This window comes from Parasteatoda tepidariorum, chromosome 4 (genome assembly GCF_982258835.1).
Source record: "Parasteatoda tepidariorum strain Cologne lab strain chromosome 4, Ptep-v5.0, whole genome shotgun sequence".
Classification (NCBI taxonomy): Eukaryota; Metazoa; Arthropoda; class Arachnida; order Araneae; family Theridiidae; genus Parasteatoda; species Parasteatoda tepidariorum.
This window is the reverse complement of record NC_141758.1, coordinates 75,491,801-75,517,099: the sequence shown is the minus strand read 5'-3', so window position 1 is coordinate 75,517,099 and position 25,299 is coordinate 75,491,801. Positions and strand designations below refer to the sequence as shown.

The 25,299-nt window shown below is 29.1% G+C and overlaps 1 protein-coding gene across 2 annotated transcripts in view; it reads right to left on the bottom strand.

Moving 5' to 3' along the window:
• Positions 1 to 25,299, bottom strand: part of LOC107444278 (uncharacterized) — a 684,996-nt gene that overhangs the window by 36,256 nt on the left and 623,441 nt on the right. For both annotated transcript variants that reach the window (XM_071182438.2, XM_071182439.2), the window contains 4 exons: positions 20,869 to 21,151; positions 15,042 to 15,228; positions 11,227 to 11,433; positions 8,893 to 9,132 (listed from right to left, as the gene is read on the bottom strand). In XM_071182438.2, the coding sequence (XP_071038539.2) occupies positions 8,893 to 9,132; positions 11,227 to 11,433; positions 15,042 to 15,228; positions 20,869 to 21,151 (917 nt within the window). The remainder of the gene's footprint in view (positions 1 to 8,892; positions 9,133 to 11,226; positions 11,434 to 15,041; positions 15,229 to 20,868; positions 21,152 to 25,299) is intronic.

Genomic DNA, 25,299 nt, shown 5'->3' with positions numbered 1-25,299 from the left:
GTCTCATTCACACGCAAAGGAGAAAGGACATAGAACACAGATAGAGAGAAAGAAACATCCATTCCCAGAGCGGGATTCGAACCCGCAGCCACTGACTCCGCAGTCAGGCACGCTAACCGCTCGGCCACCTGGCCGGCGGTTAGCGGTAATAATGTTAAGCGTATGATAACTATGTAATAGTACAAAACTGTTTTTTTATTACATAAAATCTAAATTTATAAAAGTATTTGTTCTATCGACATGGAGTTGGTTTCAATTCATTCAGAAAATAGATCAGAAATAATACCTCATTTGTCTAGATAGCAGTATTTAAATCTATCCTCTTTTTCCTGCAATTTTCTTCCTAAACTGACCCTTATTGTTGGACAATTATTTTTTTAAGAAAAAACGAGCCTTATTTACAATACTTATCGGTTCATCTGGAACCCCTATATTTTTTTTTGCAGCTTGTTGCAGGTATCCAAAAAATTTGGTAAATTTCTGAGAGCTGGCCGTTAATTCACACCCTTCTCTGAGAAAATAACCTAGTGTCCGTAATTGTAATGAGCTTCAGAAAACTTGGTAGAGTTGTCAGTTTATTTGTACGGTCATTATGTTAAGCTTCTTTAATCAATTCTGGGGTGTACAGTGCACAAAATAACAAACGGACCAGCCTAACTAACTTTTGATCTAATGATCGGATCTCAACGTTCTAGAACTAAATCTTAATTTTTCGATGTGGTGACTTCAAATATGTTAATTTATAAGTGCAGACAATATTTTAAGTTTGGTACAAAAACGTACCTTCTCTGAATAAACAAACCATTTTTCGGCGGATTTGGATTTCTGATCCTCAAAACATAGGGGGTAGCCGCAATCTGGGAAATATGATCCCCATAGTTCAGTCAGGAGAGTGCTGCAAAGTTTAGTCCTCTTAACATTATTTTTACTTTTTGCGTATTTCGCTATATCTCAAGATATTTTTAAGCGAATTTAAGCAATTTTTCCGCACAATTATAAAATTCGTTTATCCAAAGATAATTCCCTGTAAAAAATAAATGCTAGCAATTATTAATTGTTTTTTATTGTTTTATTAAATATTAGCCAAAAATTTTGAATTTTAAGGTATAAAATGTTAACATTTTAAAGCTCGTAATTTTGCATGGCGAAATACAAAATTCGAGCAAAATCGGTCGAATAGTTCCTGAGAAATCAAATTTTAAAGATGTGACTTTTTTTAAATTTAATTTCTCTGGGACTTTACAACCGATTTTGCACAGATTTCGTATTCTGCCATGTGAAATTATATTCATTAAAATGATTCAAAAAATTAATACCTTACAATTCAGATTTTTTTCTACCATTTATAAATAAAATAATAAAAAATAATTAATATCTAGAGAAAATTATTTTTTCCACCTAATTATCTTTGGATAATCAAACTTTATAATTGTGTGCAAAACACTTTCATTTCGTTTAAAAAAAATCTCGAGATATAATGAAATACGCAAAAAGTAAAATTAACATTAAGGGGTCCAAGCCTTGGAGCTCTCTCCGGACCAAATTATTTGGACCATATTTCCCGGATTGCGGCTACCCCCTATATTTTGGTGGTTAGAATCCAAATCCCTCAAAAAATGTTTATTCAGAGAAAGTACGTTTTTGTGTCTGATTTCGCTAAGTGAAATATCGTTTGCAATTTCTAATTTGCATATTTGAGATCATCTTCTTGAGACATTAAGATTGAGTCCTAGAACGTGAATATCTGATCATTTGATCAAAAGTTAGTCTTTTTTTTTTGGCATACTGCACATTCATTTCTAAGGTAGTTACAACAGTAAGTAATGAACACACAGTTCCCTGGTTCGATCTCAGCTACTCTACATTGATTATCGCGGAGAAGGAATGAGCAATTTTCTCATTCCTAAATGAATGGCAGCACTACAATATTCCGCCTTGTTCCACGAGTCTTAAACACTGTCAAGGTTGGAATTGAAGGTAACTTTTAGCAGAATAAAGTCAATTTATGGTCAGTGGTCATATATTTTACGAAACATTTTTTCGGGTTTATCTGTATTTTTATGGTCGCGTTTTGCTTTACGGTCCTAAATTCATTTTTACGGCGAAAGACTGAAACACTCTTTACCAGTCCCAGATCGTAATCTAGCTGTATAATTGTTTAAAATACATGGGATTTTTTTCATTCTAATTTGAAAGAGTAGATGTTGCTGGTTTAGTTATAGATCCTTCCTAAAGAGAGAAGTTTCGTAAGAAAAAAAGCACTAGAGCTGCTATTTTGTTTTACATCGCTTAAAAGAAATTAATTTTCAGAGTTCACTGGTTTAATAATAAAGGATCTTAAAATTTCAATTTATTTTATTATCTTTGTGAAAGCAATTCGCGAAACATGTCTGATTTTTTAGTTGCTACAGATAGCTCAGCTCCATAACCAATTATTTTGAATATTATTATTAAATGTCATAACATCAACTTATAAATTAGTAAAAAAAATGGAAACCATTTTTAAAAATATAAAACCGTGCTTCATGTCGAAAAATGTTATAATAAGCACTTATTTTACATGGATTATTTTCTGAACAAATATGTAAGTCGAAACAAGAAGTGTATAATTTCATTTTGCTGCCTATTTTTAAACAAAATAAACAGAAAATTTTCCACAAATAAAAAGAATTAATCAATAGATAAATATTGTCATGTATAAGAAGTAAATAGACAAAAAAGAAAGAAAAGAGCTTACGTTTCAGTTTTAATTATACATATGTCAAAACGACGAGAAAAAATAACTTCTTTAATTAAATTTCTTTCATAAAATTAGAAATATTGCTAATTACAATATTGTGAATGAAGCATCCTTATTTTCTTGTTTACTTCTAGGAAACTCTATATGCATTGCTTTATTATTTGTTTTATTCACTATTCTATTTGTTTTCATACACTCACTTAGATGAATTCCTTTTGGGAAAAACGAATTAAGTCAGCTAATTGGTCTCATTTTTCAAAGGTAATTATTTCTCCCCGATGTATTTATTAGGAGAAATATTAGCGGAGAAATTAAGTTTCAGGATGCATTTGGCATTTCTTGCTATCACCGTATTGAATACTAAATAAATATGCATTTATTTTTAACTTCAATAACTCTCATTAGGAATTAGTAACATGAGTATTTCAGGAAATTGAGAATTTAATTGGGCATAGGGTAGCAAACTCCAGCATTCTTAGATCAAAGAAAACTATATTTAGAAATGTTATCATGATTATCATGTAAGACAAAATCTTTTAAAAGCTATTATTAAACGATTTTTGAAATTAAAGACATCACATTTTGCTCGCTTCGCCCATAGCTCCCACGATTGCTTCACAGTCATTTCTGATTTTTCCAACAGATTTAATTTTTCAGTTGACTGAATTATTTTCAAACAGAAAATAATTAATTTAAAGAAACCATTTTTTTACTGTATTGATAATAATTGGATACATAAATTTACTTTCCAGCACTTTGAGATAAAATTTCAGCTTAATCATTTTGTATCGTAACATCCCCTATATTGTTTTTAAAAATTAAAATTTAAATCTATTTACTTTAAAAATTTGTTCTATGCTTTTTTTAAGAAGTGATTATTTAGTTAATTCTTAATATTACCTACTTTAAAATTTTTAAGTGTTTATTTTGTATTCATTACGTTTTAATTACTTACGCTGTTTCAACATAATTTTACATAAATTTAATTTTAAAAATAAATATAACTTAAAAAAAGAAACTATTATTTCTTATCTGTTTTATATTTTTAAAAATTTAACTAAATACCTTTAATGTAATATTAGGAGATTACTTTATAACAATAACAAAAGAGTAGCACTTTTGCGTTCAAGTTTTCAGTTTGATAATCATAATTCGAAAACGCAGTGATGACATAGAGACATAGAATAAAATTAAGAAGGAATGATAAATATATATTATTGGTGAATGCTTCTTAAATAAGGATAAACAAATTCTTTACATGTTAACAGAGTTATAAGTTTTGTTTGATTTTAAGATGATAATTGTCTAAGACGTAGGATCCTCTTATTTAATTAAAGATCACATCGTACGTTTTTCTCCCTCCAATGAGAATGCGCGAAACAGTCATTGTTATCAAAAGATTTTTATAGCTAGTTAGAAATCGTCATATATTTCACTTATTAGCTGGATATACTTACTTATTAGCAAAAAAATGTTTTTAATTTAATTTAGATATTTACTTATTAGTTGGATCCGCGTAATTCAAACAGCAAACATAAATTAACCAAATCTCTTTTATCAGAGTAATTTTCAAAACAAATTTTTTTTAATACAATAAACCTTGTTTTTTCTAGTTTATTAATTTATATAAGAACTGGAGAAATTAATAACACAGCAAGAATGAAATTGTTTCTCAAATATTTGAAACTAAGAACTCAGAGACGAAATAAATTTTTTTAATAATAATATAAATAATCCATCTGTTTCTTTTAGATTAAATTCATAGATAATTTTTATAGATAAATATTTAAATCAAATTTAGATCTACATAAGAAGCTGAATTCCAGGCATGATATTTAATCAAACATAGACAATTTTCCTATTTAATAATTGATAATTAATTTGGTTAATATAAACTTGTGCAACGTACGGGAATTTCTGAGATTATTTTTCTCTCTAAAATAAAACTGAAACATCAGCAAACAGTATATTTTTCTCATTTTATTTATTTTTGTTTCATCTTAACGCAAAGTCTAATTTTTTTCATCCCAAAAATTTTAATACATTCATAAACAATACAATAAATAATGAAAATTTAATTATTTTTTTACATTTAAAATTCAGCTTTTAATCAAGTAGCAAACACATAATAATATTTAGAAAATTAAGAATTTTTTTAAGAATAAATTTGATGTTATTCGTATGTAGTCTATCAATTTAAGATGCAATTGAAAGTTCTGAGGAACATACAGGATGCTTCTAAAATCATAGGACAAACTTTCTGTTACTTCGTGCACCTTTGAAACGGTACTTTTATTTATTAAAATTATCTTAATTTGGTGTAAATTTTCTGTTTCATATTTATGTTTTCTATTTAATATTGTCAGAAATAGAATTCAAGTGCCTAAGAAGTAACTATTTTATTATAAGTACAAGTTTAAGTTACAAGTAAAAGTTTGTGGCAACGTACAGGATGCTTCTAAGTTAATAGGACAAACTTTCTGTTGCTACGTGCACCTTTGAAATGGTACTTTTATTAATTTAAATTATCTTAATCTGGTGCAAGTTTCATGTTTCATATTTATGTTTTCTATTTATTACTGTCAGAAATTGAATTCAAATACCTCAGAAGTAACTATTTTATTATAAGTACAAGTTTAAGTTACAAGTAAAAGTTCGTAGCAACATACAGGATCCTTCTAAGTTAATAGGACAAACTTTCTGTTACTACGTGCACCTTTGAAATGGTACTTTTATTTAGTTAAATTGTCTTAATTTGGTACAAGTTTCATGCTTCATATTTATGTTTTCTATTTATTATTGTCAGAAATTGAATTCAAATACCTCAGAAATAACTGTTTTATCATAAGTATAAGCACAAGTTTAAGTTATAAGTAAAAGCTTCTAGGAGCATACAGGATGCTTATAAATTCAAGGGACAAACTTTCTGGTACTACGCGCACCTTTGAATGTTACTTTTATTTATTTAAATTATCTTAATTTGGTGTAAGTTTTATGTTTCATATTTATCATTGTCAGAAATTGAATTCTAATACCTCAGAAAGAACTATTTTAATATAAGTACAAGTTTCAGTTACTAGTAAAAGTTTGTGGGAACATACAGGATGCTTCTAAAATCATTGGACAAACTTTGTTATTACGGGTACCTTTGAAACGTTACTTTTACTTATTTTAATTAGTAACTGTTAAGTAACTGTTTTGTCATAATTTAATGACTTGGGAAACTTGTCTAGTGAGTCTCCGAATCATTAAATCAAGATAAAACAGTTAATACTGAACAAATTTGAATGCACTTTTTGGCAATAACTATCAGAAAGTATTATAATTAAGATAATTTAGATACATGTTCAAAGTACATATATGTTTAAAGGCAAACGTATAAACAGTTTCTAATAGAGAAGCGCTTTTAGCGACGTATGATGGCATTTCTAGTTTTTAATCCTTATGATGTGCCCTACTTTCCCTCCTCCTACGTTTGTCTTATCATTTTGGAATTGCTCTCAATATATGAAAATAAGTTTATCTTGAAACAAACTATTTCAACAACCTAATAAATGTTAACTAATAAATTATAGAGAGTAGTAGTTTATGACGTAAAGGAACATGTAATGAAGTAGTATTTAACTTAAGCACTATTTTAATTAGGTACTTGTTAGTAATTTTTATTCCAGAAAAGAGGTGCAGCTAATCAATTTTTAACGCAGTTTATAAGGTTGAAAATGTGCTATATTTTCATTTAATGATTTAATTTATACGATATTACTTTATGAATTTAATTATTTCATGCATCTAGTTTTCCACAGTGGCAATTTTCTGTCTAACATAAGAGCAAAAAAGTTCAATTTGGATTAACGCTTTGATGACTTCAATTTTGTTCATATTCACATAAAAGTTATTTAAGTTTACTATTTTGCTTACTTAACATCAAAGCGTTCTCAATGAAGGAATGGAGAAATTTAGCGAGGAAAGTTTTACACTATTAGTTTTAGTAAATTATTAACAACAAGTTTTAAATTTAAAAGTACTTTGGAGTAGCGTCATGCTTTTGAAATCGGTCAGTCTATACGCGATGAGCGTTGAACCGTAATATCGTTACCTTGAACTACGTCATCATTATGGCATGATGTCGGCTCCTTTAAATCAAGAACCAAGAACATACTAGGTGCTTCACTACGCCAAGTTTGGTGTAGTGGAGCACTTTGTGAAACGCTACTTTAGCGTAAAGTAGTATAAACAATTTCTGGTGTTGAGATACGAGAGCAGTTTTTGCAGTGTAAGTTTATAATATAACAGCTTGTAACTTATAGTATAATTTATAATTATGAGTATTATTAGAATCAAATTGAAGCTAAACATTAACCTTTAAGCTCTTTTTTTACTACTTTACAAAACTTAGTCTTAACGTTAAGGTTAACGTTAAGAACTTAACGGTCAGCTCTAATTTTACAAATCTCTTCAAAAAATTTGGAAACTTTTGATAGTTCATCTCCAGTTTTTCTAATATCTAAGGTGGTGGACATTATAAAAACTGTCGTCATATACTTATCCGAATTTGGTGTTATAAACTCTAAAACTATATGTTCTTTAAATTAGGTTTGAGCGTTCACACAGTTTTTAAAAAAAGTAGTGAAATCTTAATTTTAATATACGAGAAAGCTCACACTAAGATCGATTGCATTTATTCCCCTCAGGAATTACTTTCACTTTGGCGTACTTTTGCAAATCGTCAGAAGACATCCATAGTTTGTTTACAATTCGAGCACGGGAAGGTCAAGGTTCGTTTTCGCCTCGCACAACACTGAACATTCCACAGAAACAGTAGTACACTCTTATAAAAGTTTTTATGCTTTTGATTAAGTAAAAAAGGTAATTGCATTCTTATAAAAAGATTTACAAAACTATGTCAATTTTGTTAAATAATTTTACATTTAATTTCTACCCACTTTAGTTTTGTTAAACCAAGTTTTAATTTATATTTCCATTGTGCTGTATGAATGTTTGATTAATAAACTAATTTCATTTTCAGAAATATTGTATAGATGCATGCCAAATCAATAATTCTTGCTTTATATTATATCATGAAAATAGCTTTACTGACTTTTATGTGTATCATATCTTACTAATATACATTATAGTGTAACTGAATAATAAAAAAGGTAGCGGCTACCTCACACAAGTAGTTTCCATGCATCCATATTAATGTTATGAAACATCTAGCTCCAAGGTCCAAGTAAAATGTATTACATTTCCCCACACTATCTTTGTGTAAAGAAGTTGTCTCCATTTTTGAAATTGAGATACACTAAAATTTTTTACATTGAATAAAACCATTCAACTCGATTAAACCTTTAACGATCTTATTATTTTCCAGATACATTAAAAATACTCTGCTGCCATTTAGAGTGTAAAATAAGAAATTAAAAATTCGGAGCACAAGAGTTGTATATATTCAAACCTTCTTGGTATATTACTTTTAAACATTTTATCTCGAAATGTCGCGGGCACGAGAAACAGGAGACGGCAGCTCATCCCATGATTTTGAGGGATTGAGGGGAAAGGGGTTAAAAAAACTTTTCTTGCTTTGTAGAATAAGAGCTCTATGAGCCGCGATGGCTCAGGTAGAGCGTTCGCCTTCCAAGGAAGCGAACCGGGTTCGAATCCTAGTCTATACGAATTCCGCATCCGGCTTGCACCGACCACCGTGCTGACGTGAAATATTCTCAGTGGTAGACGGATCATTGGTTAGAGTCCCCTTGCTGTGAGGCTAACCGTGGGAGGTTCTCGTGGTCTTCCTCTCCTTGTGACGCAAATGCGGGTTAGCTCCATCAAAAAGTCCTCCACGAAGGCAAAATTTCTCCCAATGCTCGATCCAGGAGTTCCCTTGTTTTCTGGATTGGGTTCAAAATTGCAAGGCAACGCTACGGAGTTGAACATTAGTAGTCGTAAACCCATAAAATTGGGTCGGCTGTTCAACGACGGTTATAAAATAAAATAAAATAAAATAAAATAAAATAAAATAAAATAAAATAAAATAAAATAAAATAAAATAAGAGCTTTATGCTATGTGAAATATGTATTTTTGCAATTAAACCAAAGATACCAAACAAGTTTGATCAAAAAAGATACGAAACAAATTGGACCAAAACACTAACCTTCGTACACGCACAACTCCATTTTTACTACTCTCTTCAGAAACTTCGGAAACTGTTGATAGTTCATCGCCGGTTTTTCGAATATCCAATGGCGGGTAGGAACCCATTTGTAAGCGGTTAGGATCCATTGTAGCTCCTAACTTGGCGCTTTCAAATTCTTGAAGTCCTGATAGCACACTGGAACTTTCGGATGATTCCGAACCGCCACGGTCACTTCGACTGCCACTTCCTTTAGGAAAACTAACAAAAAAACATCTAATTACATTTATAAAGGGTTTCATACTATGTAGAATTAAATTTATGCTATATAGAATAAAACATCTTGCTATTTAAAGTAAATTGTATTATTTTTGTTGTCATGTAGAATAAAATAATTTTTTTTTCTACATGATTTCGCTATGTAGAATTAAAAGATTTTTTTGGTACGCTTTTACGTTAAAGTGGTAAAAGATTGATTAATGGAATATAATGTTATCAGTATTATTCTATTGATTACAAATACAATTTTTTTTATCGTGGTTCCAACATTAAAAACTGATTGCATTTTGTTCTTAGAGGACTGAAAGTATAAGATAGAAATCTTAAAAAACGCAAGTAGAAATTAATTCCATGTTCTAACGAGTTATTACTTATTTAAGTATAATTATTGAAATATAACTTAAAAGGTTTGTTACGTGAGTATATTTATAAATAATTTATGGTGACGGCTCATTCAATACTTTCTAATTTGCACCATTATCTAAAATTATTATAATTTGCAAGCTTGTTTAAAAATAACAGTTCAGTATTTTGAGTTCAGTTAAGCTCACTTTTAAGGTTTTATATATATATACCCATTGATATGCAATACATTATTGATCTTTTCTCATTAATATCGAAGGTTTTATTCAGCAATCAATCAAAGGTTTTAGGAAGTAATAAGGTATTATGCATAAAATGGCCTATTTTTTTAAATCTTTTATTTCATTGTTTATCTTTTCTCAATAATATAAAAGGTTTTATTCAGAAATCAATCAAAGGTTATAGGATGTAATATGGTATAAAGCATAAAGTCGCTTATATTTTTAATCTTATTTTTATCTTTTCTATCCATTAATGTGTTATTCATTGTTGATTTTTGTCAATAATATCGAAGGATTTATTCACCAATTAATCTATCGGTTTTGGATGTAATATGGTGTTATTTATAAAGTAATCCTAGTTTTTTTTGTATTACGTTCATTAATATTATATTCAATTCATTAATATTTGTGTTTTTGAAAGTTGTGTATTTTAATTGCTTAGATCATATAGTGTTGTAGTATCTATTCTTTTATATGCCAGAGTAATTAGTTTATCACAGATCTAAACCTTTTTTTAAATACGAAAACATCCAAGTGCTTAAAGTATTACTTAATAATAAGAGTTATGTTTTCCAAAGTTAAATTGAAAATGATCGACATATTCCAAGTCCCTAGTTCAAGTCAATGATAAAAGAAATAGGTTAGAAAGAAAGGATATGCATATTTGCTATTCAAAAATAGTAAAAATAATGCTTGTAAAAGCAAAGCAAGAGAAACCGTGGTAGCCGAGGTGTGAGTGGAGGCTGAAGGTGACAAATCAGGGCAGAATACTTTAATGTGCGCAATGCAAGATAAAGGCAGAATTAATATCATTTATCTGAAAATAAGCGTTAATATGACTGAAATAATACTCAATAGCATAGAGATGAGTTAATATGTCTGGAGTCAGATTTAGTATGTCAGAAGTTGAGCATTAATTCCCTGTCATGAGGACGGAAAAAGTACATTATTCTGCGGAAATGAAAAACTAAGCAAGATGTTTGCTCCTAAATTAAGAAAATATTTTCAAGTGTTATCTATCATCTCAGTTTTTACAAAAATAGTTGTCACATGATTATTAATATTTAATAATTATTAATATGTAATTATAAGTATATTATTATTTATATATTAATATTATTATTATTATTAATATAATATTATTATTATTAATATATTATTATTATTATTATTATTATTGTTATTATTAATATATTATTATTAATGTATTATTATCATTATTGTATTATGAAGGACAGTAATGTATTGTTTTTCCAAATGAGTTATCTTTTTTCATTTCTTGAAAAAAGAATCTGTTTCAAAAATGGAAATTATGTCATTTTATGTCATATTATAGAGGTGAAAAAGTTCCCTTAATTTTGATTTTGAAAGAACATTCGAGTTAGTGCACTGAAAAAAAAAGAAAAAAAGAAATAATCAAGCTAAAAACCTTCAATTAAAGTTCATTTTGAACAAAAGATCGATTCTTTAATTAAATATAATAGATACTCACCTATCTTCATCATCCATTTTATACATTTCATCGTCATCGTAATCGTTTCCTGTTGATAAAATTTCCTCCGAGGTAGCTTCACTTCGAATCTCGATGACTGTCTGAGGTTCTTGTAAACTCGATAAGGGCTCTGGGGAGGGATCGAACAAAGGGGTGATGTCACTTGTTCGATCGGAGTCAGGAGTGCCACTTGTGTCATGATGAGGTCTGTAGAGGAAACATTTAATATCTTTTTAATGCTTATACGAAGGTTGAATGGATATTCTAATAAAAGTCCTGAGAAACATTTAATTTTAACTGCAATATAATGATTTATTCTCTAAGAAATGATTTATTATATTATTCTAACATATTTTTATTGGAGAATTATGATTTTGAAAATGTCAACAGCATTCATAATTCATTTACGTAAATCTTATGTAACGGTTTTTTATTAATTGATAAAGTTTTATTCTTTGGGTAAAATGGGTTAAGTCGGTGACGATTGAGTCACATAAAATTTGATTTCGAAATTTAACAAATTTGGTTATTAAATACTTTAAAAAAAATCCTCAGTTGTACAATACTGGCCAAATTTAAAAAAGGAGATTTTTCTCTTTAATAATGCTTTCGAAAGCCACAAGCTATTTTTAAAAAAGTTCTTTATTGGTCACATAATTCTGAAGAAAACGATCATAAAAGTGCCTATTTTTATTCGAGAAAATTATATAAAACTAAATGAATGTACGATATATGCAGCTATTTTGAATTTTTGAGTTAATATAAGATAAGTTCCAGTTAAAATTAACTATTTCTAAGCGCATTTTGAATAATTTGATATAGCTATCTGGTATTTAAATAGAGAAATAAACATGATTCTAGGCATAAGAAATATATTGTTTTAATCCTTTTGGCTCATTAATTTTGAGCACTCCAGCCCGGAAATATCACGGGCATGAGAAATAGAGGGTTTCGGGAGTGAGAAAGATTAACATATTTAGGGAATATCTGTAAATTTATAACAGGACCAGAATGCATTTAACAGAATTTTACTACAAAGTTTCTACAGTACTAGATTTGATAAAATTTTTCCAGTGATACTTGTAATTCCCTGAATAGGGCTAACTACAAGTAATAAACGTTAATAATATACATATAATCTTATAGTATCTTATTATACAACACGGCAACAGGTTCTACGAATTATTAAAATGGTCATATAGCACAGAAATGTTAATAAAATATTCTTAGAATATAATGAATTCTTGTTTTGTTATTTCGAAATTATTGAAAAAAAAAATTCTAACAGTTTTATCAATACTGTATTTCAGTAAGCTTCAAAATCGACTTTTGGCTTTAAATAATTTGCATCATTAGAAAAGTCTAAAAAGTTAATTTAATTCTGTTTTGCCAAACTTTAAAAATGAACTGTAGTAATATATTTAAAAAAAAACCGTTAAGGGACTTATAACCTTTGGTGTGTTCTTTGTAACCGTTACATAGTACGTTAATGCTTATTCAATAGGAAGAGAAATAGAAAAAATTCTGGCGCAGAAGTATTAATACTTTTTAATGTACCTAATCTTTAATCTTTTTAAATATATTTTTTTTCGCATGTTTGTGCTGTTCTTGATGTATCTTTGTCACATGAGCAATTGTAATGCACAATTTTAAGGTCTAATTATGCTTACATAAATCATGGAATTTGAATAATTCATATGCACAGTAGACGATTAAGCCGTTTGAATTTAAAAATAAGCTTTCAGAAATTTTGAGTCTTCGTTCAAGAAATTTGTTTGTTTCAATTTAAGTTTTAAAAACATCATCAGTTTGCACAATACTCATTTACTTTATAATTTAAAAACCAGCGTAACGAAAAAAAGCCACTATTTTGAATGTTTCTATAACTTGTATCAAATCTCGGCTAAGCACCAACGATTGATGTCTGTCCGCCTATTCGACTTGGTTTGTTAAAAGGACGCTATATTGTGAAAGAAATCCTTCATGGTGGATTCTCTTTCCCCTGAATAAATAATTTAAAGTGTTAAAGAAGTGAGTATAAGTAAACTTAAAATAAACCATGAAGTTTCAAATGATGAGCCATGAAGCTTGTTGAAGGGGGGAAAACTGTTCGTGTTCATGAAAGCTGATTTTGAGAAAAATGAATTCCAAGGTTTGAGAAATTTCAGAAGCAATCCTGTAGGCATGCGACTGAATTTGTAAGTATATACGAATGTCACAAGTATTTACATCCCTTAAAATTTAAAAACACATTCAAAAATTTTTGATATTGAAAAAAAATAATAATTGGGTAGGGAAAAAATTGTATTTTCCTGAAAATCACAAATTTGAAACCTGAAAATTAAACAATACTTTCTCACTCGTATTATTATTTTTTTTCTTCACTATTTTTTTCTCCTTTTTTTGTTCTCCTTGTTTATGCGTGGACAGGAGCCATAATCCCCTGCACGGATTATCTTAATTGAGTAATAACTCTCAGGGAGAACCGATTTGATCCTTGATTGATTTTCTCAAAGCTTAGTAAACCTCAAAATGCAACAGAGTAAAATCATCGGAAATACAATCGTCATTTTTGTGTAAATGGTTCTAAACAATTCTTCCTCTTGATGTTCAATTATCACAATGCAAGTCAATTATGACAGAATTACTCAAGAGGTTTTAGTGAAAAAGTAATCCTGTAGCAATTTTTTCGCATTCTGATATTTTGAAAAACTTTTTCAGCTTTTGAAACTTCATAGTTTAGATTTGCACGAATTCCCTTTTCAGAAATTTAAATTTCTATAAACTAATGAACGAGAAATGGAATATGACATGGTATAGCGTCTTTTTAAAAGTTAAACAAACGAGATGTTTTATGTCGGAAAGTAATCCTGAGATAATTTGTTCGCATTTCGCTATTTTGAAAACATTTATTCAGCGTTTGAAAGTTTCATGGTTCACTCTAAATTTACATGAGCTCAAATGGAGGGTAAATATAATATGCCATGGTATGAGCCGCAATGGCTCAGGGGATAGAGCGTTCGCCTTTCAAAGGGTTGAACCGGGGTTCGATCCCGACGATGGCTCGTCGATACGAATTCCGCATCCGGCTTGTACCAACCACAGTGCTGACTTGAAATATCCTCAGTGGTAGACGGATCATGGGTTAGAGTCCTCTTGCCATCAGGCTAACCATGAGTGGTCTCGTGGTCTTCATCTCCATGTAACGTAAATGCGGGTTAGTTCCATCAAAAAGCCATCCGCTAAGGCAAATTTCTCCCAATACTTGATCCAGGAGTTTCTTCTGGATTGGGTTCAAAATTGCAAGACTACGTAACCCCCCCAAAAATTGGGTCGGCTGTTCAACGACGGTTATAAAATATGCCATGGTATAGCATCTTTTTAAGAATTGAAGATGTTTTAAGTAACAACAAAGTTAAAAACCAACTGAAAATGCTAAGAGATTAAGTATATTTAATTAGAATTAGATTAATTAAATTCATACACCTTAAACGGAGTGTTATAAGCAGTTTAATTAGAGCTATTTTAAAATTTTAAGAATTTGCTAATCTTATGCTGGCGTTAATCTAGAATGCACAGAAGAATAATATAATTTATTTTTATTACTTTCAGAATCTATTTTCTAAAAAAATCAATCAGCACTTTTTCTTCTCCTAATCTCTTTAAAGATTGGTTGTCTTTATTTTTTCAATTTATTACGTTATTGGATTTAAAGTCAAACTAGCATTTTACGGGGGTGTTCTTAAAGACAGAAAAAATAATGTAATTTAATAATCGATATTTATTTTTATAACGGGATCGATGATGGGGCATACTTATGAAATGGGGTGTAGCCTTCAGATTCTGTGGAAGGTGTGGTGGGCGGAGTTTCTTTTTTGGTAGATTCATCTGATGATTCCAGGTCATCTGGTGGGAGAGCGGCTGTTGTATAAAAACTGATGTCTTCTGGATCATTTGATGGTTTTGGTGAATGTGATTGTATTTCTTCTTGAAATGCTTCACCTGAAATCAAGAAATAGAGAAATTAACTATTTTGTAAGATAAAGTGATGTACACTGTAAAAAATGTATTCTCAAATTTCGCGAAATTTTCTTTGCTTTTGACGAAACCGCTTCCTGGTATTTGCTCCGAGCAAAAATTTAGCCAAAGTGACGAAATAACTATCATCACTTTTTCGAGGAAACAAATTTTGTCATTCTATCTCCTAAAAAAAAAAAACAACAACTCCGTAGCACTAAATGTATCTAATTTTTCTAATAATTATTTTGTCATGGGCACATTATAGGTGGAGCAATGTCACCTAAGCAATACAAGAAGGACAGATGGAACAGTGAGATAAATTAAGCCCATGCCCGAAGCGGGAATCGAACCCGTGATCTTCGTGGTTTGAGGTTAGCTCCTTAACCCTCATACAAAACGGTCGGCTTGTCCCACCCCGTGTTATTTTCGATCATCTAGTCTTTGTTTTAGTTAACTATCTCTCAAAATGCACTGCGATGAAGTTTCGAGTTAAGAAAACGTTTTCGTCTTAATTTAAGAGTTCGTTGTACGTCAAAATCATGTGATTTTGAGGCAAAATGAAACTCAAAATTTATAAAATTTAACTCAAGGATTGTAGAATCGTCAAAAGTGAAAATTTTATTTCTGAGAGTATTATAAAGTGCTGATTATGTATAATTGCCAGTTACATCAGTAGTCTTTATGAGCACGCGGAATAAATGTTCAATTTAGTTAGTTCAATTAGTTGGTTTGCTTGGTGAATTCCTAACTCTTAATGTGGAATGCAATCAGTGCATTGAAAAAAACTGAGTGAGAAGAAAATGTAGGCTCCTTATTTTTTCTCGCTTAATCTCACTTGACATTTTAAGCTTTCAACCAAGCATAGTGATGAAATAGAAACTGAAATTACTGGAATCGAGGAATATTCGTAAAAAATAATCGAGTGGCAATTTCGAATCGACAGATTTTTAAAAGAAAACATTAAAGAAAGCAGAGAAAGTGAAGAATTATTTAATAGTACGCAAAGCGAAAAATCAAGAATACTGGAATCGAAGAATATTCGGAAAAAATAATCAAGTGGCAATTTTGAATCGACAGATTTTTAAAAGAAAACATTAAAGAAAGCAGAGAAAGTGAAGAATTATTTAACAGTGCACAAAGCGAAAAATCAAGAATACTGGAATCAAAGAATATTCGAAAAAAAAATCAAGGGGCAATTTCGAATGGCCAGATTTTTCAAAGAAGACATTCAAGAAAGTAGAGAAAGTGAAGAATCATTTAACCCCTTCCTTCTCGCTCCGGTGAAAATGACGGGGTGAGTTTTCGCTCGCTATTTCTCGCTCCCGTGATATTGACGGGCTGGAGTGTTCAGTGCTCCAATAAGAATAAAACTAATTCATTTCTTTTGCCCGGAAAACATTTGATTTTTCATTTTACACACTATATAGCAGTACCAGGATATTTTTAAGATAATTGTAAACAGTTAGTTTATTTTAAACTAGATACTAGCACTATTCAAATACGTGAATTTGCAAAAAAGACACTTTTATGACCGTTTTCTTGAAAATTAACCGATCATTAAGGGGTTAATAGTGCAAAAAACGAAATATCAAAATTTGTTTTGGATGTACTGAAAATAATGTGAAAGGCAGAAACTAAAAACCGAAACATGTGCGAATTTAAGAGAAAATCAATTAATATTGAAAAAAAAAACACTGAGAATTAATAATAATTAATTAAAAAAAACGTGTCCAGTCTTACACCATACAGAAAAATACTATAATGAAACCAAAGTAATTATATTCTTGAAGCTTCGAAATGTCAGGAAAAAAAAAGAACTTTATCGCATGTGAAACTAAAATGACCGTAAAATCTTTCTTTAAAATGTCCTAGTAAATTCCTGGGAAGAAACAAAAGTTTCTTTTATATAGCTTTCGAGTTTCAGAGAATAGGGTCATTCCTTTTGTTGTTAAATGAAGCATTTTTTGAGATTCGAAGAAATGGCGGATTGCAATGAAAACCCTGTTTGAGTGCAAACTTTTTATTGACCTAAAACAAAACAATCCACAGCGAAAAAAAGTACCGAACTAGAACACCAAAATCGTTCACTGCTGTACGTTAAATGGTACTCAAATACATATAAACTTTCCTTCCCTATATGTAGAGTTACAGAAAAAGTATTAACAATTTCTGGTAAATATTAATAAACAAAAAAAAATCAAAATCAAAATAATATTTTTAAAAACCACGTTTTTGTAGAGGAGAATAATAATTAAAAAACAAAAGTTTGAAAAACGAAAAACGTGGGGAGCATGAAATACATAGCAGTAACAGTATGCGCGCTCATGAGAATTTGTGTATGTATATCTGTAATTGCATCTGAATGTGGATGTGCATGTGTATGAGTAAGAAAATGTGTATATGTACTGTTACGCATTTCATGCTCCCCACCTTTTTCGTTTTTCAAAGTTTTGTTTTTTAATTATTATTCTCCTCTACAAAAACGTGGTTTTTAAAAATATTATTTTTATTTTGATTTTTTTTTGTACTCACTTCCAAAATCTCAATTTTTTCACTCACTGTACACAAAATTTTTTAACTGACATGTGACACTAAATTGAATTAATCGAATCGACAACAAAAGGCAATCACGAAAATATTAATTTTTCTTCGATTTTAATTTTATTTTACATTGTATGTATTTTTTCTCTACATTTTCATCCAATTCTGAACTATGTGCCAAATTTGAAGTCTGTAGTTAGTCGGGAAGTTAGTTTAAAATCGATTACAAAACTCCACCCGAACAGACATACGCGAAAGTAAATTGATATAAGCGTGGTAAAAAAAACGAAGGAAGAGATATAAAAGTTGATATTGATTCCTTAAAATAAATTTTTTTAGTAAAAATGTCTGAACAATATTTTTTGAATTGACTATAAAAAACGAACACTTTTTTTAAAGTTCTAATTTAGTTCAAAAATATATATGAGTGCAATAAAGAGGAATGCAGAAGAAGCTCATGATTTAAAATTGAGAATAAGAGAGAGCAATAAAGTTTTAAAAATCGAAGAAAACATATTTTCAGAACTACTGTAAAACTCGGAGTTTCATGGTTATTTATTCAAAATTTTATTAGAGTAAAAATAAGAATTGTATAAAACAGTAAACTATGCAAAACCCAGAAAAAACGATATGGATTTTTCCGTAAAACTTCGTCTGAACAAAATATTCTTAAGAAAACTCTGTTTACGATAATTTATTTATATAAAAGTTATAAAGAATGTTATGGAAGAAGGGAGAAAATATTTATCAAAAGTTTTCTACTCAAAAAAGAATATTGTAATTTTTAGATATATTCTTATGTAAATTTTCTCATAATATTTGATGATTGCTACTGATATTAAGCTAATATTGTTCGGTAATGAACAATCAATGAAATATTATAGTTAGATATTACAACTGTAATGAAATGATAGACATTATACCAGTTAAAGATTTTTCTCATGCGCTTTTTTATTGTTTTCTGAAAGAAAAATGCTGAAAATATTAAAAGATAACTCTCTATGTATGTAAACATTCTTTCAGCAAAATTAACCTTTAAGCATTGTTTGTAGTGTGATATGCATTATTCCAACACTATAAACTAGTTAACTTTATATTATTATTAATCTTCTTAAAAGAAAAGGCAATAAACAAATAAAAATTCTATTGATAAAAATAATTGTAATGATGAAGAATTTAATCAAAAGAACAGAAAAACCTCCTTTAAATTTATATTACGAAAGAAACTTTATAAGTGTTCGCTGATGAAAATAAAAAGATAAACCAGGTTGGCACACTTATTTTAATCTGTTACTTCAGGGCGCTTTTATAGCAGCACTTTTTACAAAAATCTTTCTGTTTTTTTAAAAAACTTATAACACATTTGTCTTTGTCTATTTATTAAAGATGCAGTATAGTATGTACAGATTTAAAAAGTACTCACAGTCTTATACTTCATTTAGAATTTAAATTACGTATTTAAATATTTTAAACGTTTCGCCCGACTATTGTTTCATGGCAGATGAAAAAATAATAATAATTTTATTATGTTGTTTTATGCATTACATATGTAACTTGTTTGAAAACTTAATCCATTTCAAAAATGTACAAATTGGAAGTAGCAGTCCACATAATTCACGATTTGTCAAGCGTAAATGAGACGAAACAGAAATGATTTGGAATAAAAACGTTAATTAGCCAACAAAAAATGGAAACATAAAGGTGAGAAAAAAACTAGATAAAACCACAGTAGCCAAGAAATGAAAAAAAAGATGACAACAGTACAAAAAAAGCACAGTGGGCCGAAAGGGGCAAATCAGGGTTAAATGCATTTCCGCGAGCTATGGAGAGGTAGTGAGGAACTAATATCGTTAACAAGGTAATCAGTTTTTATATGAATAAGGAAAGATTCCAGGGCATCAAGGTCAGCTGATGGTACTGCATTGTATATGTATTAGCTTGGTGATCCAGCGGTTGAATGCATTTAAACTTTTCATTCTTTCTGTTTAAAACTTCATCGAAACTTCATTTTTATTCTCAAATCGATCGAAGACAAATGTTGAAGAAACTAGAAGGCAATAATCAAGCGATAGAGGACGATTAATGACGTAGTTTCATCGCCTGGATGAAAATGTATTTTGGAGCGTTTCTTCTCGTTCTCAGTTAGGAAATTATTTCTTTAAGTTTTTTGTAACAGTTATTTGAACTATTAAATAGTTAAGCTTTGGCTAATCTTGTGATTTCATTAGATTAAGTGTACTTAACGGAGAAAATTATTACTTAAGGCACCACCAGCCATTTCTTCATAATAGGAGGATTAAATATCTAAGTTTATAATGCGATTGATTGATCAGTGATAAGTTACGAAATTTTTTTTTGTGCCATAATAATGCCATACATTTTTTCCTCTAAGAACTAAGTCTGATAAATGCTTGCATTGTTATAGGCTCTATCTATAATCAGGGCCTGATATGTCGGGTCATAACTTTATACCTAATTTGCATTTTGTTTATTTGCAAAATGCTTTTAAATTATTTATAGCTTGAAAGAATTATGTATTGATAAGTTTAAGCTCATATTCATTTAAGTTTTTGTTGACTTATAATTCTGATAGACAATTCTTTAAGAAAAAACACTAAAATAAGATTTATAATATTTTAAGGACTACAGGACCAGATCTCTCAGACTTTCTGATAAATCAGATACTGTTTATAATGCTAAGAAAAAAAATGATAAAGGATCTAACTTGGAAAGAATCCTACATTCCGAAAAGTCAGGTTAGTCATACGTATTCAGTTAAAAAATTATAATGGATTATAATTGATAATCTTAAGATTTATTCGTTTTTAACATAATCTATAGATAATCTATAATATACTAAACCCCATAACTATTGCCCAAGTTAGGGATAGTTCAACGATCTAACTTGAATAACTAAATGTATACGACAGTTCAATGGCAAATTTTATGCGGCATACATATTCAGTTTCAAATTCATGTGCATACATTTTCAATGGCAAATTCATGTGGCATACATATTCAATGACAGTTGAAAGGCAAATTTTATGTGGCATGCATATTTGAAGATATATCTTTCCCAACCTTCTAGTTGTTGACTAGATGGTGTCGTGGCACCGTCATGAGGAAGTGGAGATGATGAGGATGTTGAAGATCTGACTTGAAGATGACCGCTACTCTTTGATGGTGAACTGAAGCTTTCAAATGAGGTGGGGACATCACTTTCTTCTCCGGGTGTTTTCCTCCGGATCATGGAGGCTAATCTGTAGGGTGAATGAGGGGACTGATCTGTTGCGGTGACGTAGTCTGAACTTTCATCTTCTTCCGTTTCACTTTTAGCCACTCGATTGGAACTGCTAGTTGATACCTGTCAATAAGAAAAAAACACACACTGTAATTCATTGAAAAAACCTTTTTTTTATCTATGAGTTTTAATAGCCTCATTAAATAGGATTTATTTTCATTGGAATTCTTAGTTAGTAAAAATAGAAATACAGACAGTGTCCTCAAACAAATCTTTCTCAATCATAAAGTTTAAGAGAGATAAAATAAATAGTATTTCGGTTAGAGTTGATAGCTGATATGTATTGTTAAAATTTTAGAAATACATTCGGGTGCCATGGTTGACAATTTCTCAAAAACTTTAAAAAATTATAAATTGCTAGTTGTAAAAATATCCCATTTATACCTTCATTTCAGAAGAAATATTTTCTTAAATATGACATTGCTTATAAACAGTTAAAATGCAAAGGAAAGTTACATAAATCTTATCGTTTTCCACATTTGAATTTTCAACAGAAACAAATCGCAGCCAATTCTTTTTGAAATATTTAAATAATGAAATATAGCTTTTTGGTCACTTGAATTATTATTATTTTTTTTCATTAATATTTGCGCAGTAAATGCTGATAAATTGTTTTCGAAAGGTCTGCTAGTAGTACGATTTAGATTGCCTAATTCGTACCACCTGCTCACTTAAAAATATTCAGGTAAATTTTTGTATTTTAATTTTTATTTGCTCATTTTTTTTAAAAACTTGAAACGATTATTGATAAGTCCGACTGTTTGAAAATGTATAATTATTCTACTTAGGATTAATCATATGTTTTTATTGCGTATTAAAGTAGCAAGTTCTGTAAATAAAATTACCAATTTATTCACCAATACTATTTATTGAACCTTTACCATTATGCACCATTACCATTTTGCTCAATTACCATTGTGCCCTTTAATACAATTTATGCGCCATTTCATTTCTTAAATAAAGTATTATTTTCCAAGCATGATACGTTTTTTGTGTCTTCTGTGAATGTTTGAATTTCATCGTTTTATGTGAATGTTTGAATTTTAACGATGAATAGCGAATAACGACAAATAATGAATAACGTAATGAATAACACTGTCATCTGTTGCAGTCTTATTTTATACCTTAATCATGAGATGAGAAATTTGGTAGTAGGAGAAAGTAAGCCCAGAAATTGTTCGCTGCCACAGCTACTTTTTGACAGTTTGAACGTAGTGCAGTATAAATGGCTAGAAAATCGATCTGTTCTGTAATGGAAGTTGATACGTTGCTCTGGAGTCGAACTGGTATAATTTATAACTGCTCACAAGGTATGTACAATTTAAGCAATTACTGAAAGTACTGTTCCTGGCCCAAATTATTAGACGTACTATTATATTCTACGTAAAATCTTAATTATCAGTTGATACTTTACAGCTTTATTGTTTTTACGCGACTGCAACCGGTTTGCACTTGTTTACGTTCGTGTATCAATTGGTTAAATTAGACGATATATAAAGTAAAATAGACGACTGGATAAATTAGACAATATATTATATAAATATAGCATATTTATAACATCAGGTATTATAATAATATATTATAATAATACGACCAAATTATTAGACTAACTGTAGTTTTTTAATAATTACATGTCTTGCGCAAGTTACATGCAATACTTTTATGTTCAAACACACATGTAATGGGTTTTTATTTAGGAGATTTTTCATATACTTCCTGTTTGCATTAATATATCATCTTTTTAACGTATTGCATTACAATTTTAACTGATTGATACACGAGCATAAACAAGTGTAAACCAGTTTCAGCAACCTGAAAGCAATAATGCTATATAGTATCCGATAATTAAGAATTTACATAAAATCTTACAGTGCGTCTAATAATATGGCAATAGTTAACAAAACAAAACAACAAAAAACAAACAAACAAGTAGATCATAATAGAATAAGTTGCTTAACAATTAATATATATAATAATCTGTAAATCACTTTAGTTCTGCTATATCCTTATAAAAGGATATTCAAAAATTACATTGTAAACTTATAAAACCTATTAATTTAAATATGAACTTAACACATGAACGGAGCAACTTGATTCTTTTGCATAGATTTCTAAGTGAGAAAAGCTATTTAATTTATCAGCAATTTAATTTATCTCTATACAACGAGTTTTTAGAAATTAAATGTGGTGCGAGGTTTAGGCGATTAGGCATATATATTTGCTTGAGAAAGTTCACAAAATATGTATATAAATATGATGCTTATGTATAAAATACTTTTTCTCAGAAAAGAATTTTCTTTTAGAAGTAATTTATCAGTGAGTACAACAGATCTTAATATTTGCGCACTTTAGACAGTAAATATAAACATTTTCTCTGTTAATAAGTAGTAAGATATCCATTAGTAAAAAGAAAAACACATAAAGTTTTATCAAAACATCTTTTTCTATTGATGAATTTGAATGGCAACTTTAGAGGTATTTTGATTAGAACTGCTATTTGAGAATGTTTTAGTAAAAATTTGATTCATAAAACAGATAAATCTAATAATGATTTTTAATGACGTTAATTAATGAACGTTGGTAGGAATGAAAGCGTTTATGTCATGATGACTAGGACAAGAAATTAACATTGAGATACACTATATCTAACTTTAAATGCTTTACAAGAATTTTTTTTAATATTCGCCACTTAAAAATGATAATTTTTAATTGAATGAAAAATGTAAAATTATTAAAAACAAGCACTGGTAAAAGTACTAATCTAATAATGATTTTTATTGATGTTAATTAATGAACGTTGGCAGGAATGAAAGCGTTTATGTCATGATGACTGGAACAAGAAATTAACATTGAGATACACTATATCTAACTTCAAATGCTTTACAAGAATTTTTTTTTAATATTCGCCACTTAAAAATAATATTTTTTAATTGAATGAAAAATGTAAAATTATTAAAAACAAGCACTGGTAAAAGTACTAATCTAATAATGATTTTTATTGATGTTAATTAATGAACGTTGGCAGGAATGAAAGCGTTTATGTCATGATGACTGGAACAAGAAATTAACATTGAGATACACTATATCTAACTTCAAATGCTTTACAAGAATTTTTTTTTAATATTCGCCACTTAAAAATAATATTTTTTAATTGAATAAAAAATGTAAAATTATTAAAAACAAGCACTGGTAAAAGTACTAATCTAATAATGATTTTTATTGATGTTAATTAATGAACGTTGGCAGGAATGAAAGCGTTTATGTCATGATGACTGGAACAAGAAATTAACATTGAGATACACTATATCTAACTTCAAATGCTTTACAAGAATTTTTTTTTTAATATTCGCCACTTAAAAATAATATTTTTTAATTGAATGAAAAATGTAAAATTATTAAAAACAAGCACTGGTAAAAGTACTAATCTAATAATGATTTTTATTGATTTTAATTAATGAACGTTGGCAGGAATGAAAGCGTTTATGTCATGATGACTGGAACAAGAAATTAACATTGAGATACACTATATCTAACTTCAAATGCTCTACAAGAATTTTTTTTTAATATTCGCCACTTAAAAATAATATTTTTTAATTGAATGAAAAATGTAAAATTATTAAAAACAAGCACTGGTAAAAGTACTAATCTAATAATGATTTTTATTGATGTTAATTAATGAACGTTGGCAGGAATGAAAGCGTTTATGTCATGATGACTGGAACAAGAAATTAACATTGAGATACACTATATCTAACTTCAAATGCTTTACAAGAATTTTTTTTTAATATTCGCCACTTAAAAATAATATTTTTTAATTGAATGAAAAATGTAAAATTATTAAAAACAAGCACTGGTAAAAGTACTAATCTAATAATGATTTTTATTGATTTTAATTAATGAACGTTGGCAGGAATGAAAGCGTTTATGTCATGATGACTGGAACAAGAAATTAACATTGAGATACACTATATCTAACTTCAAATGCTTTACAAGAATTTTTTTTTAATATTCGCCACTTAAAAATAATATTTTTTAATTGAATGAAAAATGTAAAATTATTAAAAACAAGCACTGGTAAAAGTACTCATCTAATATTGAATTTTATGACGTTAATTAATGAACGTTGGCAGGACTGAAAGCGTTTATGTCATGATGACTAGGACAGGAAATTAACATTGAGATACAGTATATCAAACTTTAAATGTTTTACA